The following is a 23,294-nucleotide window of genomic DNA, read 5'->3' as shown; positions in this document are numbered from 1 at the left end:
GCTGGTGACCAGGCAGTCTGCCAGTGTGCATCATCCATTTCTCATGATATATGGCAGCTGAGCTAATTTTTTTTTTTTTTTTTTTTTTTTAGTGGAAGCTTTAAAAATGTTGAACTTGCCATGTAGGAAAATGTCTTGTTAGATCCATGCTCATCTACATCCATTTGTTGCAAGAGTACATGAGTTTGGGAGTGTATTCCTGCTCCTGGTTCAAAACTTGCTTTTGGGACAACATTGTGCACCAGACATCTTGTAAAGATATACAGTTCAGATATACAGTGTGATGCATATAGCTGGGGAAATAATGCTAGAAGTGTGTGTAAATTCATAGCCCTCCTTTGCAGCTCTCTTGTACCATATGTTGCTCTCAGAGAGAATAGGATTTCAGCCTAGCAATCAGGCTCCTTGGGGAGAATTTCACTGCCTCTTGGCTTCCCTAGTCAGAAGCTTTGTGTGAAGTTGCTGCTCCTGAACTCAAATGAGGTCTGAACACTGCCAAGGAGGGCTGAATGGCTTTCATGACTTCACTGTTCTGTACAGTTCTGCTTTAAGGGATTTATTCACATCAGTGTTTGTTTACTCTTTGGGACCTGAGCTTTATATCTTAATATTTCAAGGTGGAAGAGAGGACTACAATATTATTGCTGTACAGCATCACTGATTCTACTTTTCTAAGGTTATTATCCTAAAATAAGATAAATACCACTTACATTGCTTTTTGAGTAGCAAAAAATAAGTATTTGTAGCTTTCTGATGTACCTTTACCTTGCCCTTCAAAGTTTATAGTTTCTTTCACACTTGGGGGCTAAGAAGCAATGTATTCAATGGCTCAGAGCTATGTGTTATATTGATGATTTGCTTATATCCCTAAATTGATTGACATACTGACTGCCACCTCTCAGAACAAGAAAGGAGTTGGATTTACCCCCGTGTGGGGACAGTGATTTATTTTACATAGCTCTTCATTTCTATAGGATGAGTGGGCATTTAGTATATCTGAAATGTCTACTTCCATCTCAAGTATAGTTGAAATTGGCCAATGGATTCAAAAGTTATTAGAGGGGATTAAAAGACAGACAGCATGATCAGATAAGCCTGTTTCATCAGAAAACTAGGCTAAAAAGGGAAAAAAAAAATCTAGTGCAAGGACTCCTGTGATGTCCTCTGCACATCCTGTTTTTTTCAGCATCCGTTGTAGTTAATACTGCAAGCTCTGAGTATTTACATATGAGTGATGCAGCACATACTGAAACACTGCTCTCCTCTGCTTTGTTTATGTTACACCTAGAATATCGAATGTGGTTATCTCACTGATGTGGCATTAGTCCTCTCTGTCTCAGGATCTGAAATGTCTTGTATGAGTGAGGTGTGGCTCTAGGCTATACATATCTGCACATCCCTTCCCCAAAAGAGGATTTAACTGCCTTGTGTCCTGGTCTCTATTCATGGAGAGGCTGCAAGACAGGCCAACAGGCTGGCCGTCCTGTATGCATGATCAGCTGATGAGGACTTTGCTTCTTCTCTGGGTCTAGATATGAACATGGACGTGCTATAGTTGAGTAGGGGTGTGAGGTTGTGCCCATCTCAGTCCCAGATACGTGCGTGACCGTCATTTTTCACAGCTGACAACATCATGCTGTCTATTAGTTGCCAGTTTATAAATTTAAGTTTAAAGACTCATACTGGTGGGGAAGTCTGTGATGTGCTGTTTTTGGTCTCTAGATAAGCCAGATAAGCAGTTGCCACTTCATACAGCAAACTCCAGGAGGAGTGCTGGAAAGGGGCTTGTTAGAGCCTATAATCTGAGTGAAGGGTGAGGATGAAAGCCAGCCACAGCTGCAAGAAGTAGAATCATAGGATCACAGAATCATTAAGGTTGGGAAAGGCCTCTAAGGTCATCTAGTCAAACTGTTATTCCATCCCCAACATGCCCACTAAACCTTGTCTGTCAGAGCCATATCTGCCTTGTTATTGAACACCTCCAGGGACAGTGACTCCACCACCTCCCTGGGCAGTCCGTGCCAATGCCCTTTTCTTTCTGAGAATATTTTTTTCCTAATATCCAACCCAAACCACCCCTGGCACAACTTGAGGCCATTACTTTTCATCCTATTGACAAGTAGTTAAAGTCAGTGAAGGTATTAAGACTTGGAATTGAGTTTGGGGCTAAATAAAGATGTGTTTTGGGAGGCAGACATTTAAATGCAACATAAAGGTATAAGGGTAAACTTTGGGGTTCTGAATTCTCTTGCTATTTATAGCTCAGTTTCCCATGTTCCTGTTTATATGGCAGAGCCAGTACAAATTTTCAAGCAGACACGCAAATCCAGAAATAAAAGGAATATAGCTGTTTGTGAACACGCCTCCCACACACAATTCCAGTGAACCAGCTGGGCTGCAGCACTTGTCCCTCCCTTCCTGCTTCTCTGGCATCCCCATCATCTCATCCCTCATGACACATCTGAGCTGATGAGCATTGCTGAAGTCCGTAAGGCAGATTTCCGGAGCTGGATGGCAAATGAACTCCAGGCAGTTGTTTGGAGAGTCCACTTTGGTTCCCAACAATCAGTAGATTCTGAATATTGCCAAGGAAAGAAGTATTTATGGCTCAAAATCAGTGTTTTGAACTCTTATTTGGAGTGATTCAGTTGAGCTAGTAGACAACATTGTTTTTTAAGGTGATGGATATCAGGTGAAATTCATACCTGACAAAGAAAAGATTTCATCTTGTGCATTCTTGTGCTTTCAGACCTCCTGAATCTTGTCACAGCCTGTGGTGAGGGTTCCTGCTTGCACTTCTTGAATAGGAAGGCAGAGGGCTGCTGGTAAAGCCTTGGAGATCTGTGATCCCTTTCTCATGCTGATGGAAGAGGCAAATAACTTCAGATCATTTTGCTTGGCATTCAGCTTGCAGTGTGTTCGTCCGATGCTTAACAGCAAAGTAATTGCATTTGGGGCCTCTGGGTTCTGCTGTCAAAGAATAAAAAATAGCAACAAAAATTTCTGGGAGCTGGGTTTTAGTTCAGAGGCTCAAAAAGTTTGTGCACACTTGAAAATCCTCCCTACCCTTCCTACTCATCTTAGTATTTAACATTATGAAGGAACACTTGGTACCATGCCTAGTTTTCAGGATTAGTAAATTGCTTTGTCGCTTGTGTTAATCTAAAGCCCTTGACTATGCAGCAGAAAATCATCCCAGCTCCTTCATGGAGAAGTCTGGGAGGAGGGCATTAATCTGGTGTGTGTAATGAAGCACTGCACTCAGAAGGGTCATTATCTGCTCACTGCCAGCCTGCAGGACGGAAAGGACCACGCCGCATTGACCCTGATGGCATCAGGTGTGCAGCTGGAGGAAACCTTGTTGTCTCCCACGGCAGTCAGAAGAGAGCTCTGAAAATGGCTTGGTGTCAGAAGGCAGTTTTCCTGCTGAAGTCTGCCCTTTCCTTCCTTCAATCTGCAGAGCTGTTTTATGTTGGCAATTTGCTCTCTGGGTGAAGCTGAATGTAAGATGGCTTCTGCCCCTGCACTTTGTGGGGTTGGTTTATGGGAGATGTGGGTACACTGTGCTGCCTAGCAGTGGCTCGCAGCTTGGGTCTAAATAATGCAAGATGCTTTTTCATGCCTCTACCCACCATGAGCAGCTTATGTTCATTGTATCTGTTCCTACCATATGGTTCCCCCACCCCAACCATTTGCTGAAACCAGCTCACGTTCATTGTTTTCTTTTGTTGCTGATTTGTAGAGGTGTTTTTTAACTCCTGTGCTGCAGTAGGTATGGCCCCATATAGCCCAGCTCTGACAGACCCCCAATACCAGCTCTCTCCCTCCCTCCCTATCCCCATTTGTCTTATATCTCATTTTGCAACTGCTATTATTTCATCCCTCTGAGGCACTTACTACTAAGGCTACCCCAGTGATGGATGCTGCCAGACCAGATGCTTAAATATTAAGAAAGGTGGAAAGAGCCAATTTTGCAATTCCTTTATGCAGAATAGACAGTGATGGAGTTGTGGATCTTAGAGCTGACCAGTGCAGTAAGCTGTGGAGTAAAAAGTTGATAGAAGCAAGTTAAACTGAAGTTTTAGCTGGGACCATAGCTGACAGAGAAGCCAACATGCTTATCACACTGGCTGTTTGCATTGGACCACTAAAGGGCATTTCCAGGAGAATGGGCTGGCCTCCACCTGTATCCTGTGCCTTCTCTAATTTCTGTTGAGTGAGATAAATTTGTGCCTAGATGATCTTATGTATTTGCAGTTTTCTGAACTTTGACATGCAAAACCTGATGTGAACATAGAACCCTGTGCCTGGCCCTAGAGACGATTATCTTAGCTGTCAATCTGGTCTGTAATCCTTGCAGAGCAATATCTCAAGTCACCTGTCTATGTGACCACCTTAATAAATCAGTGTGTGACTGGCTGGAGTTGCTGGAGGTTTGGTATTATCAGAAAGCCTGGTGGCAATATTCAGATACCAAAAGAACAGAAAGTCTTGATTAACGCTGAGTTAGCTGTCTCTTCTCTAATGGTGTTTCCAGTTCAATGCATGTCTTGATAACAGCGTTTGGTCTGAAGGCCTCAGACTTATTGATGGTCACAGATCAAAATACCATCACTTCTAATAAATTATGCTGCCCTATTTCTGTTATGAAGTGCACCAAGGAATAACATCTATAAAAGCAGGGGGAAAATATGAGCAGTCTCAACAATGAATCATAGCCCTTCTATCCAGAGTGAGAATGAAAATGATTGAAGTGCATTTTCAGAAATGAAATTTGAGGAATGCAAATTTGACTCTGATGATGTTTCCATATTGTGGACCTGTAGCACAGTGAGGCTGCTGTTGTTAGTAGAGGACACCAAATTCCACCCTTCCTTGCGTACATCTCCTCCTGCATCCCTCTTTGCCCATTTATCCCACCTTAGATCAGGTGTAGTTTCGGAAATCTGAGGATAAATATATCAGCACTATTGCAAAAAGGCTCATTATCTTTTTCTTATAGCTCAGGAGTGTAATGATGCCATAAAATTTTGATGGACCAAAGTTAAATGTTCACAGTCTCCAAGTTATCATCTCTCTGTTATTATCTTTGAACATGAGAGCAAGTGAGAGAAGTGTGATCATGCAAAGCTCTCAATATCCATACTGTCAATACCAGCTGAGTAAATTAAGACTTTTTAAGACAAGAGTTTGTGAATATAAAACTATCTTCATCTTGCCAGAGCTGATCTCTCAAACTAGTGTGGAGTGTGCCTGCAATCTTGTTACTCTTCCAGTGTTTTTACCGTGTTCCTATGCAGTCTGACTTAATAGCTTCAAAAAATGTTAACTTTCAGTCATGTAAAATGTGAAAATTGCCTTCCTTCATTTAAAAATAGTGAGAGGTGAGAGTCTCCCTCTTTCACTCTCTCTCTCTGTTTTGTTGGTAATAGAAAACAAATCGGAAGACATCCTGCTTCAGAGCATGTGAAACTGAAAGTCCAGAATTGCTCACTTGTGACCATTTACACAATGAAACACAAAAGCAGCTGTTCGGGCAGTTCAGGTATTTCCTTAAGGTGAAAACTTTTGCTCTGCGACTACCTGTGAGTGCCTATTAAAACGCAGATAGCGGAGCAGAGCAGATTGTGTTGCACTGCCCATCTGCACATCAGATACCCCTCCTTACTTCTTAGTAAGTGCAAGAAGCTGGATATAATGTCATGCAGTCATAATTCTTGGCAATTGCAATAGTTCATATGTTTATTGGAAGCTGAAGCTTTGGAGCGTTTATCAGATCTCTTTATGCTTCCTGCATTAGTGCCTGGGTTGTTTTTTTTTTTTTTTTTTTTTTTTTTTTCACTTTATCTCTCAGGCTTCCAAAGCCTGAGGGAAAGAACTCTGTGTCCAGCAGAGTGTTCTGGGGGGGAATAACTGCTGGAAAAAGAGAACAAGTCCAGAAACACCTCCATGGGTAATGGTGTTTGGTGGGTTGTTTTTAGTGGTTTTGAGAAGGACAGAGAGAAACTGGAGGTGCTCAAAGTCAGGTTGGATGGGACCCTGGGCATTCTGTATTAGTTTAGTTTAGTGGCTGGCATACCTGTCCACAGCAGGGATTTGCGACTGGATGGTCTTTAAGGTCCCTTCTAACCCAAGTCATTCTTTGATTTCATGAACCTCCTCTGAAGTAGCAAGGTGTAAAACAGACGTGCTACCTGTGAGATGTTTCTTCCCTTGGAAGGAAGGTGGGCAGTAGTGGACTGGGGCATTGGAACTTGATGATCCTTAAGGTCCATCCAACCCAAGCCATTCTGTGATTCATTCTATGGCAGTACTTTCTGCCTTCTGAAAGTGTATTGAACTTAACTGTTGGCCTCGAGGTATCATTTAGAGTCTGGACTGAGGTTTGGAGCCATGGCTTGTAATGGAGGGCATTACAAAGCAGCTGGTACTATGGCATGGTTTCTAGCTGGGCAAAGCACATCTCAGTGTAAGGAGGTATAAGGGTGCTCCAAGCTTCCCAGCTCTCACAGTTCCATCACCCTGAATGAGCCAAGTAGAGCTGCGTTTGTCCTTAGGACAGTGATACAGTGCACATTTTCCACTGGGATGAAATTCCTTCTTGTAATAAATGCCCTATTTAAATAATCAAAGTCCCAGAGATGAGATGCAACTGGCCCATTTGCCCAAGAGAGCGTTTCAGCATACTTTTACCCAACAGTTGGTCTGAGATCAAAAAGACTTGGCACTGCGCTGTTTCCTGGATAACACGCCGTCATTATTTATTCATCTGAACCAAAGTGCTTGATGTTTTCATGCAATCAGTTAGAGCTTTATCATCTGCCTCCCTACTATTTTTTTTGTTTCTCTTTTCTTTTTAAGATTTGTTGTGTTTCAAGAATGTTTTGAAGCTGTTGCAGTGGGAAATCCATGGCTTCAGCTGCAGCTTGCTCATCCTTAATCTGATTTTTTTAATAATTCAGTTTTTACTCATTCAAACCTCCAAAAGATCCTTGTCTTTATTTAAACGTTTTGTGCTTAGATGGTAAACTAAAGATGACTTTTGGAAATAAAGCATGTTTTCCTGGGTTTTAATAGATACTGTCACATTTATTGCTTTGTGATTTAAAGAGATATCTCCGTAAGGACAAAGCCAAGTAATTTCAATATATATATTGATGTTGGTATCTAAATGACTATGGTAAGTTCATTATTATTTTTTTAATATATAATTTGTAAAAGCAATCAGAAGGATGTTAAGTCAGTGGGTGAACCAGCAGTGGGATGGGGTGAGGCTGATTTCTGTCCCATCCTTCTTAGAGAGAAAGTATTAACTTAGAAAATTGTGATTCTCTATGAGAAATCTGTTTCTCTTTCATTTGGGAGGATTTCTTATTACGCAAAGGAATTGATATCACAAGTGAATGCACTTTACTAAAGTGATACCCTTATTGGAAAGGCATTTTTCCAAGAGGTTCAATGGGAAATTTGCAGTCAGCTCTTACATGGGGCAGGACACACTGCTCCCCTTTCCTCTTGAAGGGGTGGTTTCATGCAGAACAAGCACTTCTACAGATCCATGCCACTGTTGTGGTTTCGTAAACTTCCTAATGTGGCAACTAAACTAATTTAAAAAGAAAACAAGAACAAAAACCCACATCATAAAGAACAGAGAATGTATGTCTGTATGTCTTTTCTCAGTGGTCAGCCATAGGAGTCTTAGCTGTTACCTGGAAGGGTTTTCTGAAACACATTGTCTTGCTGGTGCTCAGCTGGGCATTATCTGCAAACGTACCAGATAATATAGAAAAGAAAATGAAACAAAACCAAGCAAAAAACGGACTTGATGGGCTTATTCTGACCATTCACACTGCAGGAAGGCCTGATCCCCAAGCTGATTGTGCTTCTTTATAAAATTAATCCATAAGATTTTCTGCTCATAAATAACTGTGAAATGATTGAACTTTGAAACATCAGACTTCTCATGTGCTAAACCTCACGGAAGAATAATCTCTTGATAAATTTAGTTTTAAAGCAACGAAAGCATAGATGATTGCAATTCTATTTATAGACATGCGCAGTAAACAGTTTCCACTTGGTTTATAGGAATGTTAGGTTAAGTTGGAGCCTCTCAATGAAGAAAGAGATGCGAGAATGTGGAGAAACATCAAGGGTCAGTGGGGCAAGCAGTTCTGGCCCAGGTTTGGATACAGTTTTAGGAAGGAGATGGGCACAGATTGCATTTGCCAAGGCAGAGAGAACGAAGCAATGAGAGAGATATTGACATTCACTGATGCTTTCTGAATCTTTATTGAGGCTGAACAGTGGATGTGAGCACAGTGAGGCAGTGGCTGGTTGATTTCAGCAGAGGTAACAGTGGCAGTGGCCACTCCGCTGGTACAGTTTTGCGAGTGCTGCATGCAGGCTCTTGTTCATCACTGGAGACCATACACAGCTAAAGGTGGTGCCTACCTTGAAAAATAGTGCTTTGCAGCTGAGAATTTCCTCTGTTAAAGTGTTACTGTGCTCTTTGTAACAGTGTCCTTGTGTTTGTGACATTTGGTTGTGGATGCCCCATACTTGGAGGCATTCAAGGCCAGGCTGGATGTGGTTCTGGTCTGGTGGTTGGCAACCCTGCACATAGTAGGGGGTTGAAACTAGATGACCACTGTGGTCCTTTTCATCCCAGGCCACATAATGATTCTATGATTTTACTTGGTCCTGTTGCCAACTCCATTGCTTTAACGGGGTGGAAAAAGCAGGTAGAAAAAGTCAGATGGTAGCCCAAGGCTGCCATTCAAAGCTGAAACCTGGTCTATTTTGACCGTTTCTTCCAGGATGTCTTCTTTAACTTCTTTGTATTCTTTGTTACTCGTTGACTTGGTGATCATGTGTGATGCACCATTCTGTGATTTAAATGATGGCTATTGATTTGAGACCCCAGAGAATGTGACAGTCCTTGAGAATTTGACCAGGGCAAACTGTAATTCCACCCAAATTTGTCTCTTTTATTTCCCCGCACACATTTCTGTCCTCTCTATCTGGCAGTACAGGTGCACTGGAGAGCACTACAGTCCAAGACAGTTTTTGTGTAGCCAGCACTGCAGGTTTCGGCAATATTTTTAGAATGGAATTAACGCTGGGGAAGCATGTTTTGGAGCCAGACTAAACAAAAGTGTGTGGAAAAAGAGAAACCGTGATCAAGTATTTGTTCTGCTTTGGCATGTTGTGCAAAACAAGCTCAAGACTGGATTAGGAAACTGACAGAAAATTAGGATAGAGGTTCACTGTCAACGTCTTTAGGAATACTGGATGATGCTTGACAGGTATTTCATTCTGCTTTTAAACGATATTAGCTCAGAATAACTTTTGTCTGTATAACTGCACAGTCCAAACCCCAATCACCCCTTAAGACTGTAGAAGTGAAACATGAAGCAGACAGTCTCTTCCATATGCCCAAGTTAAATGGTTTACCTGACAATACTGGGCAAAACTGAGTGACCATGCTTCTGGGAACAGTATGGTTGTCATTTAGTAATTAAATGTAGGTTGTTTGTTACAGCTGGAAGTCTTTACTGCATACTATAAAGTAGTAGTGGGCATTAGAAAGCTACTGTAGAAATGAAATCAGTTTTTGAAGTGTTACCAGAGTTATCACCTACAGGAGTGGAACAGCCCCATGCTCTGTTGCTTTTCCACCTTGCATGTAGAGATATCTGGTTCCATTTTTCCCTAGAAGAGTCAAGCAGAAGAAAAGCTAACACACAACACACACCTTGAATCATGTTCCATAGTGATCTGAATTACAGAGAGATGGGTTCCAGTTCAGATGACCCTGCTCTGTCAGAGGAAAGAAGACCTGTAAGTGTAGACATTGACTTCACAAGTTCCTATCTACATGCCCATAGCTAAATTTAGGTGTCCTAATCAACAGATTGAATCATCGGTACCTTCTTTAGGGTCCACAGCACTGTTTATCTCACTTAAGTAGACTTGTAAAGCAGGAGAGATGACTCATGTCCTGACAGTGTCTACTTCTACCTGAATGTTTAATGCCCTGCATTTCTTTGGTTTGGAAGTCAGTTCCATTGCATCAAAGAAGACAGATATTAGCTGATTCCTTCTGTACTGTGTATAAGGCTATTTCACATAAGTTTCATATTCAGTGTATACACTTACAGCCAATAACTTCTATAATACATTATTTGTCCTTTCCAAACTAAAGAACTATACTGCAGGGTGGATAAAGAGTGTACAGATGAGTAAACAGTGCTTAAAATACTTGCCCTTGAATAAAAATTAAGTCTTGGATAATATCTTCCATTTTCGCATCAAATCTTTATTTTTAGTAGACATCATCTGAAGAAAGGAAAAATAAATAACTCTGATGTTCAAGCTACATAGTCACTTCCATATCATCTCAGGACCCTGTCAGAGCGGGAGCCATTAAACCTCACAGCAATAATGTCCCTTGGGATCTCTTACCTTGCCAGAATTCACATGGTAGGGTTGATCTGGTCCAGAAAATGTTATGATACAGGAGGGGATTAGAGTCAAGAGATATTCTTTTGGTGTATTCGTTTTGCTGTTATTAATTATATATATATGTGTGTGTATATTTTTTAAATAGCATTTTGGTTTTTGTTTTTCTTTCAGGAAGTGCAAAAAAAAAATTCTAAATTATGGAGCTAGTCCATTTTCCATTTAGGAGTTTTCCTGTTGTATCATCATCAGATGCTTCTCTTTCACAGGCCACTTGATGCATTATTTCCTGTTTTACTCATTGACTATTTAGTCTCGTAAGCTAAATTAAGTAAGAAGCCACAATGGGAGCTGCAATACTAGGCCACTATTGTGTGCTTCCAGTGCATTGTGCCTCAGGCCCAACTAAGTATTACCAACCACTCAAGCATGCATTGTTGACACGTAAATGCGTGTTTGGATGTAGCTTGTTAGTAAATGCAATGTCCCCAGCAGTTTTAGTTGGATGATTATATTATTGCTAATTAACAGAAAATGTCATGACTTTTGACAAATACTGTTTGTTCAGTGTGTTTGTTCTAGAAAACATATCCTACGTGAAAAGATGAGGAAATAATATGGGGAAAGGGTAAGGGTGGAATATCCAGGAGAGAGATGAAGTTCTCAGAAGCATGAGTCTTGATGACATCTACGAGACAGCCAAAATCACTCCTGGAAATGTGGCTCACTCATATACCTCTAAAATCATCTGTGTTCCCCACTACTTAGATGCTCTCTCAAATGCACGTTAGGTTTTGGTTAGTGTCAGGAGAAATTCAATTTAATTCAGCTAACCAGATGGCAAATTATAGTATTGAGTAGAAGGCAATCTGGGTGCTAATGGTGAAGGCTACAAAGTATAAATACAAGAACAACGAACCTCTGGCTCCTCTGCATCCTTGCTTGTATCCTCCTCATTTACATAATGGGTTACAGCATTATGTAATTCAAATCAAATAGCTGCCAGTAGGCACCAGCTTCCTTTGCATCTATCCCACAAAGCTGCGCTGAGTCGCTGCATTTGAAAGGAATGGCAGAAATGAAATGATTCTGTCTCCCAGACACCAGGACTCTGACCCACCACCTGTTGCAGTCAAAGGAAATGTTCCCCTTGGCTGATGTGAGGCGAGGATTGCACCTCAGCGCCTGGGTAAGCTCTTAGCTCTGATTCCGAATCTTGGCAACCAGACACAGGCAGTTTTCAATTGCAAACAGGCAGAATATCCCTCCTCTTTGGACAGCAATAATCTGTCTCTCAGGAGGAAAATCTCTTCCCTTCCATCAGAGTGGAAGATCCACTGGCTTTATCCAAACAGTATTCTCAAATTTACGATGCACTGAATAATGAATCAAATCTTCTGTGTATCCCTGCAAACATCCTCCCCATGATGGAGTCCCTGTTCAGTTCGTCCTTCACTTGTCTCTATTTCCATTGCTGAGAAAGGTAATTTTGCCAAGTGCACTTCTAAACCCGTGCCTTTTGATTTTTCTTTTCTCTGCCTCATTGCAAAAAGTGCTGAAAATGTGTGTAGCTGGGGCTCCTTTATCACCCGACATCACAAAAACCTATAGAGAAATAGAAATCCTTCACCTTTGAATTTGGGAAACTACTTCAATAAACAGAAGAGCATTGCAGGATGAATAGGACGATAAGGTAGCTGTGCCAAAATCATGTAGGTTTGGTGCAAATGTTGTTTGGAGGGCTCAGTGGACAAGGAGAGATTTGTGGAAGGATGGTGTTGGCTTGAAATAAAGTAGATAAGAGGAAAAGATCATTTTCTCAGTGGATGGATAAGAAAAAGGGACTGAGGAGGATGAGGCTGGGAAGTTGGGTTTACTATTGGTGTATGGATGGGATGGGAGTATACTGAAGAACAGTGGTTGTCAAGCAGAGTGCTGCTGACACTGCAGATGGAGGTGCTCTTAGCAGGGCTTGATGTCTCACCTCATGTCTGCCGCTTCCCATCACTAGATGTGGTGTGGTTTGGGTCCCTCTCTCTTAGCTTTTCTTGACCCCTCTCAGCCTCTTTTTGTTTCATCTGAAAGAAGGAATACGTCACAGCATTTACTCTTAGAAATGGCTTTTAGAATTGTTCATAGAATCCTTGTTGGAAGGGACCCTTAAAGGTCATCTAGTCCAACTGCCAAAGCTTGCCTACTGTATCATATTTGTCTTTAATTTCAGTGCTGTAATTGTGAAAGAGGCCCTAAGTTTTGCTTACAGGGTTTCATCCCCATGCCAGTTCTGGTGATGGTTTTCTGTCCTGATTAAAGTCTCTCCATAACTTAGATGTGAATTATCAGCCGTGCCTTACTTAAAACCTCATCTTAATACATCAGACATTTCCCTCTTCTTAAAGCATACAACCAAGCTTTTGGTGGCCAGCATATAAAGCCTACCTTCTTTCAACAGCATAACTAGCCCATAATGGCTTTAGAATATGTTTTAATAGCTGTTTTACAACTTCCTATATCTGTTAGAATGTCTTTACAAAACACTCAGTGAATAAAATGGACCTGATTTGATATGTTTTATTCATGTGAGCGTTCAAAGCACCTAAAATTGTGAGCAATGTGTATTACATTTGGCATAATGTGGAGTTCTCCTGTAGATTTATTTCTTGTTCAAAACCTACAGACTGTATCCTTAGCTGAAAACATTTGGTTTTCTTGGTAGCTCTTCTTCTAGATCTGTTGATTCAGAGGAGGAAAGGAGATTTTCTGAAGGCTGAGTAGTTTATAGTAATATAACTCGGAGACCAATCTCTAGTTAATTAAAATAGACATGAAACCATGTTGGGTGCAGAGAATTAAAATTTTCAGCAAAACACAGAGATGTGCTTTAGTAACTATGAAATGCTGTTTCCTTCTTGCTTGTTCCTATCATTCAGTTACAGCATAAATTGAAATAAAAACACCTGCAAAGAGTCAGAATATTTTTAGCTCACTAAATATATGTATTTTATTATAAGAGAAGCCTCAGTGCCAGCATTTCATTCTTGGCATAACATTTGTCATCCCCAAATACTGATTCAATATTGGGAAGAAATCTTCTGAGTTAATTTCCTTTTAGCACATGTAAGCTTTCTGAAAACTATCTTATCAGTCACTGGTAACATCAACATGCCAGGATTCTGATGAGTGAGATGCCAGCAATACTCATTAAACTGGATTTAAAAGGAGATACCCCATAGTGAGAGCTGATAGTGATGGAAGGTTTGTGGGTTGGTAACGCGGAGATTTTTGGGGTGGACAATTTGTGTTGTTTCTTTTTTTTCCCCCTGTTGATGTGAATGCAGTAAGTTCTCTCACTTATTTCTTCCCTCAGTTGTTTTGCTTGGTGAACAAACAAGGCTCGTTTTAGGAAATCTGTGTTCTTTGAGATGTCATATCAACCTGCAGGCTGGTTTTGTGACGTGGGCAGCAAGAGAAGCTCTGCCTTGTAGCTCCTCCTGCGTCAGCCAGGGCTCTTCTCAGTGCTTTTTCTGGAAGATCTCCTTCAAAGGCTATAAACGTAGCAGCTGTTTCCATCAGATTTTTGTGGAATACCAGTGGGAGCCTGCCTGGTTCTCAGCAGGTGTTGATGTCCCCAGATCTCTGCTACATTTGGCAGCATCTCTTTTCTTGCTTTTGGGTGAGAAATTAGAGTTTTGCATTCCCTGCACTGTTGGTCACCTTTTGGACTTTTACTTTGAAACTTCAGTAACAACCTAATTGGTATCCACCCTTTGGTGTGAAGATGTTCTCTTTGAAGAAACCATTTCAATCCAAATATTCCAGGTCTAGTGGGTCACTTCCCCAGGTGCTGTGGCTTCCCTGGAATCCAGAGAGCTGTGCTGATTTATGTCACTGAGAGATGAGGCTCTTTATGTTTTTAAACATAGAGTTAATAAGGTTTGAAATACCAATAAGATCATACAGTCCAACCATCAACACATGCCATGTATGACAGGGAATCGTGTATGGTCTTTGCAAAATTAAGCCAATTGGAAAAAAGACATGAAACAGGTTTAAGCAGAAAAAAGACTGTGCAGTGCAAGATTCCAAGGGCTGAGTTTATTGAGTTCCCCCTCAATTTGATGTGAGCACAGAGTGCATATCAAGAACAACTGAAATTTTTCAGTCTGAGTTTCAATGATAATTTCCTCTGATGCCTCCCAGCTGGGGAGTGTGAAATGGAGTACAGGTGAAGCAAGTCTCATAAGATTGTATGTTGATGGTCAGTAAAGTTATGAACAATAACACTCCTTTAGGCTCTTGAAATTTATGTAGTTTTTTGTTGTTTTGTTTTTTTTTTTTTTAATTATTTTAATTCTCCATTACGTCATTACTTACTACATGGTTAGAATAAACCTTTCATGTGGTCCAATATCACCTTGTATTGCTTTGTAAAGTCTGTGTGTCTGTGCTTATGTGTGTGGGCATGTAGACTTATGCCTAAAAATTTGTGAATGTAGACCAGTGACATTAAATTGGATGTGTCATTGTATTGTTCTTTATTTCCCTCGCCTATTAGTTTCATGTTTTGCAATGCTCTGCAAGTCAAAGGAAAATGCCAAGGAGATTATATGGAGAAAAGGGGGAAAACATCCTCGTGATTGTTTTTGTTACCACAGCATTTAGGAATGCAAAAGCTGTATTTAGTCTTGAAAGTTTTTTAAACAAAAGGTTAATTTCAATCTCCCATTTTTATGTAAGGTTTTTGTAAGGTCTAGATCTAGCAGAATCAAAGCTGAGACATACCTGCTCCCACTTTCTCTCATCCACTACCCTGACCTATGGTCATTGGTTGCTTCTTGAGAAGCATCATTGAATTTAGAATGGTTGGATGAATAAATTCCTACTTGAGACAAGTGTGTCAGTTGGTATACAATCTTTATTTTATGAATGATGTTTTCACTGTTGACCTTCAAGTTTGGCTTCTTTAGAATGGCTCTCAAATGTGTGAAATGTGTATGTCCCTGGTACCCCCTGTACCAGTCGTGTGCCACCATGCAATTAGGAGTTAAAAGCAAGAAAAGCCAAGGGTTCTTTGAAGCCAGTGGTCACCTGGGTGTACTGCATAGCAGAGACCTTAGTCTCATTGTTCCCCACTGCCACTGGCTGATGGGACCTCCCCACAGATTTTGTCAGCATCTCAGACCATGATAAAGGATTGGCAGGCACTATGATGGTGGTCTGAGCCTGCAGACCACGTGCAGGAGCAACTGCAAGGGTCTGGAGGTGAGCAGGACCTACTTTCCTTGTATCCCATTGCCCAAGTGCCCTTTCAGGTGATAGTCAACCATCCATGGGGGCAGGGCATACATATCTTGTTTGGTGAGCTCAAGGTGTTCTGAGCTGGGATGAGTGAAGCCTATGAGAGTAAGGCTAAAGCTGTCGTGGAAAATGGCATTTATCTCACTGAATAAATACAGACACTAGCAGTATATTTGTACTTTTCCCACTTCTTGCTGTGCCACAGAAAGTATGCTTCTCAGGGCTTTGTTTTCTCATGCACATTTTGTTTACATAGCTAGTACATTTTTTATCAGTGCGAACCGATGTTAACTGAATTTAAGAAAGACAAGCAAGGGGGAAATGTTCATTCTGTGCATGGTGATATCTCAGAAACAACGTGTTTTGAAGCTTTGTACTTCAAAAATACGCCTGAGAGGGATGGAAAAATCCAGGCTTATATTGTAAAAATGTGAGTCACAATAGCTATTATCTCCTAAGAAATGGCATTCCAGCTCTTTGATTCAGTCACTGATGATTTCCCTTTTTAAGTTGTGGTGTTTTCTTACCCTTTTAAGAAACATCTGGGCTAACCCTCTCTATTTGTAGAAATGTTTGCAATTCACAGATTAAAAGGAATTAGACATAAAAAGGACGAGAAATCATCCTGTCCATTTCCTGAAAGCATATGAAATTGAAAAAGAATTATGCTGAACATATATATTAAAATGTAGATATTTTAACTTATGTCAAATTAAAATCAAGATTTTTCAATTGTGAGGATGCAATTTGTTTTAGGAAAATAAATGGAAGGATATTGAAAGCTCCAGTGAAGTTTGAGTAGCATTTTTTATTTTTATTTTATTTTTTTACTTTGTTCCTAGTAAGCAATCTGGAATTTGCATTTTAGGTTGAAAATATGTGGTTTTGAGTTCAAAGTTAATTCCTTTATTTTATTGAGCAGAAATAATCATCAGTAATTAGACAATAATTAGAAATTCTGATTTTGATAATTCTTCTTGGCAATTTTATCTCCCTTGTAATCCCCCATCATTCTCCCCTCCCCTCTTCCCTATTTTTCTTTCTCTTACCCCTCCCCTCCCCTATTTCTCTTTCAATTACCCCTCCCCCCATTTATTTTTCTTAAATTTCAATGAGTTACAAGTGAGAATGAGTATTTGAATAAGTCTTTAAAGAACTCTAAGAAGGAATTCTATGAATATTCAGTTTCTTGATGAAACAACACCCATGAAAACTGTTGCACTTAGAAGAGACGTTCCACACATTCTCTTACTATCTCATCAAAGTACTTAGTGTCCCGCGTGCTTCTTGGCCATGCATTCAGCTCAGCTGTACAGAGCGAGCTGCAGAAGTGGCTGAGCTGAGGCAGGCTTATGGAAACACTCATCCCATCATGACACAGCTCATGAAGTGTGAATGGGGCCGTGCACAAGTTCACCATGAGTGTGATTGTCACTGCCCTCTGCCAGCATAGCACAGCTCGTTGTCAGAAGAAGGCTATGTGGACTAATTCTGCATTCCCACCAGTCTTAACACTAGTGAGACTTCATTACAAATCCTCATGGTATTCTCTAGGGACTAAATAACTCCCCAGTTTGATCATTTCCATGTAAAGCAAAGTATAAAGCTCCAGCTTCCCAATAACAACAGTATTTCCCTAGGTTAGATCACGTTGCCTGGCCCAACTTGCAAGGCACTAGAAGCAGGTGATGTCAAGCACCTGAAGATGGATAGGGGTATTAACTTTGGTTCCCATGGTGGTTTTGATTCTATACAAGCTCAAACCAGCCACCGAGCCTGCATGCATGGTGCTCCATCAGAAAGCTGTGAGCATACAGAAATTCAGTTTGTGGGAAAGCTTCTGGTTTTCTGTTTTTAGAACAACTGATGAGGGAGGAGAGGGAAAAAGCATGAAGAGAACAGCTACATAAAGAAGAATGCTAGAATACGCAAATTCCAGGAAGGGCTTATTCATTTTAGGTCTGCTTGTTGAAACAAGTGGCAATGCAGAGTATAATGTACAAACTACAGTCAATCATTCCTGTGTGATAGGCTATGATCAATGAGAATTTAATGAATTCATTTCAAAATGAAGTCAGGAAAGAAAAACAGTCCTTGTTTGAAAGAGTGCTTTACTCAAATAAATTTGAGTCAATAAATATGCTATTTGTCATTCAGAGTCCAGTTTAAGTCTTGTTTGCTAACAAAAATGCTGTCATCAGAGAGCCTAATAGAAGCAAACTATCTGGAACTATCCACTATAAATAGACAAATGCCATCTGAAAGCAGAAAACAATTGCAGCTGAACAAAGAGCTGTAGCCTGCACACACACTGAAAAATGCAATAGGGTGGCCCAACTCAAAATCTGTGGTGTTATTACTTTGCTTATATTCTGATTTAGTATCTGGTGATATTCCAAATAATAATAAAAAATAAATAATATTTTTCTTCTGTGGAATGTGCTTTAATTGTTGCCTAGTGGGGATTTCCTTTGCTGGAAGAAGCACAGCATTTAAGTCACTATTGAATTGCAAAGCACAGCTTCAGTGAACTTGAATGGATTTGTGCAGGCTGCTAGAACACGGATAAGCTTCATCTCTTTTCAAACAATCGTTTTACATTAATTTTCACAGTCATCCATGTTATTTAGTGCAGATACGAGAGGACTTTTTGTTCTGTTGCATTTTTCACACTTGGATTTTCTTCCTGTAAGTTGAAGAGGTATGGCACTTCTCACTTCTTTTTAGTCTGCTGGGTATTGGAAGTGTTAACAGTGAAGCTCTGTCAACCCAACAGCTCCGGGTTAGATGTTCATACTGATACTAGAGACAGTCAGCCTGGTTTTCAGATGTGATGAATGGGCAGCAGGGGTTTCACAGCATCTTAGAAGCTTGGAGTGCTTTCATGAAGGTCCCAGGGCTTTGCTAGGCACATTTGGGCTTCCTGCATCCTGTGCATTGTGGGGTGTGGAGGAGAAGGAAATACTCAGAAGTCCTGCTGTATATTAGGAAGACGGTTATTTTCTATCCCTGAAGGAAAATAAATGAAGAAAAATTGCATTTCAGAATTCTAAGAAAGAGATTATGAAGAACTTCTGTGTGATTTAAGGATCTGAACTTGACCCTTTGCTTTTTAAATTTGGAATAGAACAGCTGGGGCATTTTTGGAGTTTGCATCATGTGGCCTGAGATCGGTGGATTTAAATCTGCCCTGCAGTCATCTGCACATTGTTCATCCACTCCCAGGGCTGCATTCTCAAAAATGAGTTAGGAATCCAGTCCCTGTGACTTTCAGTGAAACTTAAGCTTGTATGAATGTAAATTACTCCTTAGATATGACTGAGGCTCCCAATTGACATAAAAACTCACGAACGGTCCACAGTAATTGACAGTCTTTTTTAGCTCTGATCACAGCGTTGTGTGTATTTCAGAATTGAAATAACAGTTCAGATTTTTTTGTTTTCCTTGATGTTCTACTGACCACATCAGAATAGTCGAAGAGTTTCCCGGTAATTGGTAACCTATGTTGCTTAGCGTGTTTGTTTCTCATTCTGTTGGCTTAGTTCTTGCTTTGCTCCCATCACAAACCTTTGGCGCTTTTTGTTTCAGCTGTTTCTACTACTTGGAGAAAAGACCCGTATAGACAAAGCAGGATGAAAAGATGGCTGACTTCTTGTTACCACCGGGTACTAACAGCTTCCACCGGTTCACGCCCGAATCCTTGGCTGCTATTGAGAAGCGAATTGCAGAGAAGCTTGCGAGGAATGCAAAGCAGGAGTACAGAGAGCAGCTGGGCGAAGAGGAAAAACCTCAGCCTCAGTTTGATTTGCAAGCATGCAAGAAACTGCCTGATATCTATGGAACTGTTCCTCCAGAGCTTATTGGAGAGCCACTGGAGGACATTGACCCCTTCTACAATGATCGCAAGGTGAGCATCAGCAAGGCGTTCTGTTTCTTGGCATTTGCTGAACCGTAACATCTTCCTTTGTGTTAAGGGCTCTGGTTTTTATCTTTTTATAGTCAGTAAAAATATTTTTTTTCCAGATTTTTGACATGAGCAGGGCTCCTGAAAAACATGTAGGCAGCACAAAGAGGGATAAAAAACATAATTAAAACCTGGGTGTTTTCAAGTGACACTGATTATGAATATAGATAATATGAAAAAGGCAGATCAATAGCTGAAGGAAGCCAGAGGTTTTTATCTACTGTATTTTCCATCTTCATGAGATTTGACTCTTCACAGATGTGTTGGCCTTTTGAGTCCCTTCATTGAGCTTGGATCTTAAGTAATGGGACTAAGGACTTGAGTGTCATGCTAGCACTCATCACAAGATAGGAAGCACCTCCATGACCATTCTGAAGAGCAGTGTTTTTTCTGCTGAGGAATGGTATAACTCCATTTATGACAAACAGAGCTGAAGGGAGAAGTGAGTGGTTCATTCAGTGCTGGCACTCTCCAGAACAGTAAGCTTCATCCCAAAATGAGCATCACCTGATGATGTATCACATGTAGTCTAGACCAAAGCCACAACAGTGCAAACTGGATCTGTCAAAAGGCTGTTGACAGCAGAACAGGGCTGGTTGCTTACTACAGTTCATTCTCCTTTACAAACATTTTGCAACATGGAGGATAAAATAAGGCTTGGAACCTCAGAGATTTTTTAGGGAGCTTCATTTACTTTCAGGTACTGATGTTCTTGGTTTTGGACTAAGCTACGTCCTGTAAATAAAAGGTTAATATTCCCATGGTGATACTTCAATTAAAATGATGTTCAAACAGACTTAAAGTTAAATGGACAAAGAGAAAGGCCTGGAAAGGCCAGAATTAACTTACAGATATTTGTGGCTCTGCTATTACCATGCACAAGCAGCAGCATACAGATTTGACTTTTAGGATCACAGAGGTCTTAGTTTCAAGTGGGTGACTTACTTAAGAGTTTATCTACTGAGTGGCCTGATTCTTTCTATGAGTGAATATTAGTCCTTCCAAGAATAAGTGGGCATTTTCAGGGCTATATAATTGGATCAACATCCAGTTCATCTTTGCTTTGGATTTAGGATAACTCAGTATGGATTTCCTCCCTCCATATTAATATGAACACAGTGATAATGCCTTAATGCCCAGGTTAGATCCTCTTGTGGAGATGTGCCTCCTGAAATCTTAGAGTCATTTAGATTGGAAAAGACCAGGTTCATCTAGTCCAACCACCAGTCCGTCACCACCATAGCTTCTCGAAAGGTGAGTTGAGAAGCGATGACTGAGAGCAATAATGTGTGCAAGGTAGGGAAGATGGAGTAACAACACAGCAGTAGATAAGTGGCATAAAAGTCTCTCTAAAGCATTTTAGTCTCCATGCCATCATTTGCTGTAGGAAATCTAGTCCTATTATGGAGGTAGAACTAGGAAGAGGTATGAAAGGATCCTGTAGGCAGTGAGGAAGATGACTTCGCAGAGTGGAAAACAATTTGGGGATCTGGGATAGAGTGAGGAATGTTGGGATGTTGGGATGTTGGCAGGAGTTTCCTGGGAAAATGAGATGGGAAAAGACTAATGTAAGTGCAATATTGAATGTTCTTATTTTCTATTTTCTTTTCCAGACATTTGTAGTACTGAACAAAGGGAAGACAATATTTCGATTTAGTGCCACTCCTGCCTTGTATATACTTAGTCCTTTCCATCCAGTCAGAAGAGCAGCAATTAAGATTTTGGTACATTCATATCCTTTCTGTTGATGTCCCTCCTAGTATATTTTATACTATTATTTTTAAACACAGAAAGTGAGAAAGCAGTTAATTTAATTAAGTTTTTTTAGACCTTTCTGATGCATTTGTTTGTATACACAGAAAAACCTGATTTCTTTTTCCCCCTTTTATATTGTAATTTGAACTACAACTGTGATTATATCATGGTACTGAAAGGTGATGGGAGCCTCTCTTGAGAGTTTGGTGAGATTTAGTTTTAAAAGGCGTAAAGTGCCTGACCATGGTTGGGAAGGAGTCAGAACACATATTTATTTATTTATCTATTTATTTATTTTTCTGAAAGGAAGTATTTTAAAGCTTGTTTTGTTATTATTTTGTGTGTGTGTGTGTGTTTGTGTGTGCAACTTGCTACCCAGCTAGGAATGAGTAGTGTGCACAAGGGACCCAATAGTGACAATTCAAAGACTGTTTGTGATGATGTGATGACTGTGTGGCATTTCAGTGATGGAAATCCCACAGCTGCAATGCCCATGTCCATCAGAGAGAACTAATGCTAAACAAGTAGCCTCTTAGAAACACTCATATATCATCAGATTTTGTGGGGGGAAAAAACAAAAAACGGGGGAATAAACCAGATTCCTGTGATACATGCAGTGGGGAAAACATAAACAGTGGGAATATAGGTGTTCTAGCAAGAAGAGAAATAGGTAAAGTGATACAGTAGCAATATGGCAAAAGTAATTATATGCAAAACAAGAGTATGTGATATCATCTAATGTGTTTTTACAGTTAGGAAGGAAAAACATAGCAATTTGCAGAGGTATTTGTTTCTGGGTCAGGTTACAACAGTGAAGCAGACACTGCTGCATACCCAGAGCCCAGCAGTGTTTACGAGGTATGGTTACACCAGCACGGTTTTGCTGAGGTTTTTGATTTCCGCAGCTGCAGCTAAGAGAAGAATATGAATACTGAGATTCTTAGAAAAGGTATGTGTAAATATTGGCTCCAGGTCTGGTGTTCTGTCTTCTCCCTTTCTTGCCATGAAGCCCATGAAGCCACGAGGTCACAGGTGTATATAATACACAGAAACAACATGCCCTTGATAGCTGTCAGCCATAAGATAAGTGTGCCAGAAATCCTTATCGTGTTTCTTCCAAGGATAAAGAGCACAAAGGAGTGAATTTCAAAGACTTTTCAGGGACAGAAATATGGAAGATAAGAAGTGTAACGTTTCAGGAGTGGAAGGCTGCAATCCTAACATCATTTTAGTTCCGGAAAGATCCAAGTTATCACCTTGTTTTGATAATGTCAGACAATCCAACAGCTCAGCCCTCAGCCAGCAGGGGAAGGAGGTGGCAGCTTCAGTCCCAACCACTCAGTGCTGAGGTTCCTGCATTAGGCACTATGTTGTTTTCTGTCAATAAAGGACTTTTGAACCATCCTGAAGCACAAAGGGCAATTGGCTGAGCAGGAAGTCAATATCCCAGGCAGAAAGGAGTCTGAATCGGCAAGTACTCAAGCGGATAATATCACAGACATGAATCTGGGAACCAGATCTGTTGCCTTGCGTGAGTGTAATCAAGCAGTCTTTATTTCCCCTGGAGCAAGGCCAAAAAAGAGCATTAACAAATGGTACCCTGTCACGTAAGTGTCTGAAGCTACATCTTTAGTAGAGGCCATATTTCCTTTGTTTGTCATTGAATGTACCTCGAAGGCCAACCATAGAACAGAAGGGAGAGGACAGAATAAGATCATCCTCCATAGAAGTTGTGGGGGTCACATTTCTTGGTTAAGTGGCTTTCTATGGAGTACTTACTCTTAGACTTCAGGCAGGATAGATCCTGTATGCTGAT

At 40.6% G+C, this 23,294-nt stretch overlaps 1 protein-coding gene across 16 annotated transcripts in view; it reads left to right on the top strand.

Moving 5' to 3' along the window:
- Positions 1–23,294, top strand: part of LOC107308775 (sodium channel protein type 5 subunit alpha-like) — a 196,032-nt gene that overhangs the window by 19,253 nt on the left and 153,485 nt on the right. For all 16 annotated transcript variants that reach the window (XM_085539041.1, XM_085539042.1, XM_085539040.1 and 13 more), the window contains exons 2-3: positions 19,348–19,666; positions 21,337–21,457. In XM_085539041.1, coding sequence (XP_085395167.1) covers positions 19,400–19,666; positions 21,337–21,457 — 388 coding nt within the window. In that variant the 5' untranslated portion in view covers positions 19,348–19,399. The remainder of the gene's footprint in view (positions 1–19,347; positions 19,667–21,336; positions 21,458–23,294) is intronic.

This window comes from Coturnix japonica, chromosome 2 (genome assembly GCF_054131305.1).
Source record: "Coturnix japonica strain WE chromosome 2, WE-NBRP24, whole genome shotgun sequence".
In the NCBI taxonomy this organism is placed as follows: Eukaryota; Metazoa; Chordata; class Aves; order Galliformes; family Phasianidae; genus Coturnix; species Coturnix japonica.
Note: the sequence above shows the minus strand (reverse complement) of the source record. Positions and strands in the feature narration are given on the sequence as shown.